The 5,356-nt window shown below is 40.6% G+C and overlaps 1 protein-coding gene across 1 annotated transcript; it reads left to right on the top strand.

The window, feature by feature from the left end:
- Positions 1–286: 286 nt before the first annotated feature.
- Positions 287–2,310, top strand: LOC119515554 (zinc finger protein 22). Its single transcript, XM_037811610.1, has one exon. The coding sequence runs from the start codon at positions 377–379 to the stop codon at positions 1,052–1,054; it is 678 nt and encodes a 225-aa protein (XP_037667538.1). The 5' UTR covers positions 287–376; the 3' UTR covers positions 1,055–2,310.
- The last annotated feature ends 3,046 nt before the right edge of the window (positions 2,311–5,356 follow it).

Here is a 5,356-nt window from a genome sequence, read left to right as displayed (position 1 = left end):
AACCAATCCTAACCTAGATCAGCCCAGGATTGCTGGCTCTAAATCCCTGAAATTTCCAACATAACAGTCATTTAATAGAGTAAAGGTATTTTACCTGAAGGAGACAATGTTAATCTTGTATTTTTAGGTAAATGAAAGTCTCTTCCATCATCCAAGGTGTAGGTCTCACATGGAACATGCAAAAGGCTCATTTATGAGAACAATGGGGCATTCCCTACTGGTCCTACCCAGGGAGAAGTGGGATAAGAATGTAAGTGAGGGGGAGCGCGAGGGCGGCGGCGCGACGGCTCGAAAATTCTGAGCTGCAACCCAAGGAAGTGAAACCTTTGTACAAAGGAAGACAGTCACTCTCTTAAGAATCATTTTTCTGTTCACCATGAAGTTAGGAAAAACTAAAGGGGGTTTTTCTCGAAGCTCAAGCAAAAGAAAAGCCTATGAGAACCAGCGTAAAACAGCACGTCAGCGGCAGAAATGGGGAATGGTTGCTCGATTTGAGTCAAGCTTGAGTAGGCTGAGAAGAAGCTTGGATGAGAAACCTTACAAATGTACTGAGTGTGAAAAGAGTTTCAGTCAGAGTTCAACTCTTTTTCAACACCAGAAAATCCATACTGGAAAGAAATCCCACAGATGTGCTGATTGTGGGAAAAGTTTCTTTCAGAGTTCTAATCTCATTCAGCATCGACGGATCCATACTGGGGAAAAGCCCTATAAGTGTGATGAGTGTGGTGAAAGGTTTAAACAGAGCTCAAATCTCATTCAGCATCAGCGAATTCATACCGGAGAAAAGCCCTATCAGTGTGATGAGTGTGGCCGATGTTTCAGCCAGAGCTCCCACCTCATTCAACACCAGAGAACCCACACCGGGGAGAAGCCCTATCAGTGCAGCGAGTGCGGCAAGTGCTTCAGCCAGAGCTCTCATCTCAGGCAGCACACGAAGGTGCACAAGGAAGAGAAGCCTCGGAAGACCCGGCGCAAAAACAGCAGGGCAAAAGCTCACCTAGTATCGTCTTGGAAAGCTGGTACAGGAAGGAAGTCTGTGGCTGGTCTCCGCTAAGTAAAGGGCACTACTTCAGCCCTCTTTAAAAAAAATTTTTTTTTAAGGCTAATCGTTTAGTACTAGAGATGCTTTATAGTTGAACACTTTTATTGCATTTTCTTTTTCTAATATTGGAGACATTGGGAGTTCAATGACTTTATTGGGCTGAAAGAAACAACATTAGTTCATCTGTACTCTTTTTTTTTTTTTTTTAAAGTGACATGGAGCACAGAGAACTGAAAATGTGTTTTGAGAGAATGCAAGATCCCTTGACCTCATTTAAAATTGCTTCCTGCCTCACTTTGACAAATACCATCATGTTTTGATGACATGTATATGAAAGTGCAGGAATGTGCCAATGATTCCTTAATTTTAGGACTTTTAGTGGAAGGAGTAATTAAATAAAAGGGAGAGGAGATTAATTCCATTTGTTTTGGAGTTCTGCAGCTGAGGATGAGAGTCGTTAGATTGTCTGCAAAGTTTTGTAGTGTAGTAATCAATGGTTTGTAAGTATGAGTTGGAAATTCAGCTTCTTAAAAATGTATTCAAGATCATAGATTTTTAATCAACAAGGCCCATTGGTCTACCTTAGCTTTCCTTGTACCTTAGCTTTCCTTGTTTCTTCCCTTCTGCTTTTGGACAATTATTAATTACAGGAGTAGCATTTCCCTGTTTTTACTGAATTCTTTGTAGAAGCCAAAGTGAGAACTGCATTAGACCCCAAGTCTCCTGTTCCTCTTAACCCTGCCCTTTGTGAAGGTGTTACAGCTCTCCCTTGTTTTCCAGAAGCTGGGATGGATTGCCCTTGACCTCTTTTGGTATTATCTTGTTCTCTGGCAAACTGAGCCAACCTTTTCGATTTACACGGATAAATAATTACACTGTATTTTACTAGCACAATTGCAGCTTGCTTCTTGCTAACTAAAAGTCTACAATTTAAACATTTCCCTGCCTTTCCCTTTGAAAGCTTTAGATAACCCTGTTTATCTTAAACAAATGTTTGCTGTCAGCAAAAATCATTTAATTCAAGTGTCGATGCATTGTAGCTCCTTTGAAATCTTAGTTAACTTCTTTGGAATTACAGGAATTAAGTCTAGCAAACCCATTTCTTCCATCAGAACAGTGCAAGGTTTTAGACATTCTGATCAGCTGGCAGCTCAGGTTTTAATTTCTATTGAATATGAAAGTTCTGATTTTTTTTGTATCTTTTATAATCAGATTGGTTCCTGTCGTATTAATGACAATTATCCCTAAAAATAAAAAAAATTAAATATTTTGCATAATAAAAAAAAAAAAAAAATGTAAGTGAGGATCTGAAATTGTCCTGATAGAATATCTGTTCTGCTACCCAGCCTTCCATATACCAAGTCCAGTGGGAACTTTTCATTCCTTGAGTTTCTTGACATTTTTCTGACACCTGATGCTTTTGGTTCCTCCCTATTCAAAAATTCACCCTTGGTTTGGCCCTACTTCTCTGATTGCCATCTGTTGGTTCTCTTTGCAGCTCCTCTTTTTCTGCACTTACCCCAAATGATGGTGTCCCCTTGGGTGTCCCCTCTCCTCACTCTTAGGGGCCTGGGATTTGGCTCTCAGATATTTATCTCCAGCCTAAATTTCTCTTCTAAGTCCCAAAGCCATATACTCAACATCTTGGTAAACATCTGTTGGCTATATTCATCTCTCCCCACACTTGTCCCTCATACAACTTTCTCCTTCTCCCGTGTCCCCATTTCAGTGAGGAACAGTATCATCCACCCAGTTGCTCAATCTGGAAATGAGGGATTCGATCTAGATTTAGCTCTTCCCACCACACCTCACATCCCAGCAGCTGCCAAGTCTTGCAATTCTATATTCTCAATATTTTCAAATTGTCTCCTTCCCTGAGTTCAGGCACTTTTTGTCATTTCCTGCCTGGATTATGCACTGGCCTCCTAATTGTTCCCCCAAGCCAACTCCAACCCTTCCCACCCCTATCCCCAAGCCATTCTCCACAGGACTGTAAGCCATCTGAACAGAATACAAGTTCTCTGGGAGTATTCTCTAGTAAAGAATAAATTTGGATTTTATATGGTAGCCTGGTTTAAATCAGCACGTGTACCCTGAGCATGTTTATTTATTAAGTGTCCAAGATGGGGGCACCATACCAACGACTGGGGAGTGTGTGAGGAAGACAGAAACATGCCAACCCTGTGAGCTCTTCTGTGCCCACAAAGACAGTTCTGTTTCTCAGGGGACCCTGAGGAAATCTAACTGCCTCAAAATGCCTAAAAGAGAATGAGGAGAGTTCTTGAAAGTACCCACAAATATCTGCATCGTCATACTTCAAGAAGAGTCTTTTGAATGATGAGCTGACAAGTCTTGCTCTAGGTTTAATGTGCCTTTGGTTTTAGGGGAATTTCTCTGTCGTCTTCCCTGTTGTTCTCCACTTGGCCACCTTCTGCTGGCCACTCCTCACTTTTCCTTTGGAAGCCGTTCCTTCCTACACTCTTGGTCCATGTTCCCTAGAATCATGACTGAGCACATGACCCAAGCCTGGCCAACTAGATCATTCCATTGCCTGGGCCAGCCTACTTGGTTCAGACATGGGCACCTGTGGTGTGCCTGATAATCTCAGGCAATGGGCATGAGTCCTAGGACTTTTGGTAGAACTGTTTGGGAACAGGGAAACTCTACTGATGTTAATAAATTGGTATAGGCAAGCTTAAAACTGTTGGGGGACTTCCATGTCAAGAAACCCTACCTGAATATAAAGTCAACATGAAGGAAAGATGAACAAATGAAAAAAGAAAAAGAGAGAAGAGAAACAGAGAGAAGACTTTAAATATCGTATGAGCACTGGATCTAGCCATACTTGAAACCTACTATCTGCTGAACCTAATTGTTCAAGCCAATGAATGCTTTCAATTGCTTAAGTCAGTTTCAACAGAGTTTCTGTCGCTCACAATCGAAAGTATCCTAATGCTTCAGCTTTCCTTTCTCAGTATTAGCTCAGTAATTTTCTTTCTCCCTTGCTCTAACACCTTTTAGAATTCTCCTGACTCCCAGTTTCATCATTTATTCATTCAGAAAACATTTATATAGCACCTGCCATATGCCAGGCATTGTTCACAACACCAGTTTTAGGAAAATTAACTAGGCACAGACCTTGTCCTTAAAGAATTCAGAGTCAATATGCTTTCTAAGATGCATCTCAAGATAATAAACTGGCCACTTAAGTTTCACCGAAAATTCTCAGCTCTCAAAAAAAAAAAAAAAAAATCTCTCAATATTAAAATATTTTTAACTCTTATCCTTAATTTCACTTTATTGCATATCAATATTTTGGATTTAGGAGCAGAAGTTAATTTGCCCAAAATTCCTTTGTGTTTTCACCTTGGTTATCACAACTGCTCCTTAAGAAAGTACCTTAACCTTGGTTTTTCCATCTGTAAAATGAAGAGTCAGAATGTAGAGGATCATCTGGTATCTTCCCAAGCTGAAATTCTGACTATTTGCTCACTTATGTGGACACCTTTCTTCCTTTGAAACAATTCTCTACTCTACCCTGTAGTAGACTTCACAACACGCATCTCCCTCAACCACCACTTCCCCAACTCCAGGGAATCAGGTGAGTTTCTCAGACTCAGAATTCAGGAAGACAGCCCTATTTTCACTCTTAATTCTTATAATCCACTCTCTATGTAGCAACCAAGTTGATCTTAAATGTTAAACCAAACCACTCCACAGCTGAGATCCAGTGGAATCTCATCGCCCTTGTTATAAAATCCAAACTCCTTACCCTGGTCTCTGTCTTCGTCTTTCATTTGACTTCCTATCCTCCTCCCCTCTCTCACTCTACTCCAGCCACACTTCTTGCTCTTCCTTGAATCTGCTAGGCTTTTCCCCGCTGAGAGCCTTTGGTCTTGTAACTCCCTCTGCTCAGAACACTTTTCCCCCAGACCTTGGCAAGACTTGCTCTCACGTCACTCAGGTCTTTGTGCATGTCACCCACTCAAAGAGATTTTCCAGAACAACCCGTCCCCCCTCCCAGCTAAAATAGCATCCTGCTCTCACTCTCCTTCTTCTTACCTTGATTTATTTTCCCCCTAGCTCTTACAACTATCTGAAATTAAGGTATATCATGTTTTGATGGTAATATGTAATACATTATAATTAATGCCTAATTTTCAATACAATACTTGATTCAATATAATTTAATGTAAATTACATTAGCATAGAGAGCAGCAAATAGTAGGGGCTCAATTGGTTTTTGAAGAATGAATGAGTAATTCCACTCTAATTCCTGTAATAGCCATCTATTTAGCTTTGAGGCATACATGA

This window comes from Choloepus didactylus, chromosome 19, assembly GCF_015220235.1.
Source record: "Choloepus didactylus isolate mChoDid1 chromosome 19, mChoDid1.pri, whole genome shotgun sequence".
NCBI classification, from domain to species: domain Eukaryota; kingdom Metazoa; phylum Chordata; class Mammalia; order Pilosa; family Megalonychidae; genus Choloepus; species Choloepus didactylus.
Note: the sequence above shows the minus strand (reverse complement) of the source record. Positions and strands in the feature narration are given on the sequence as shown.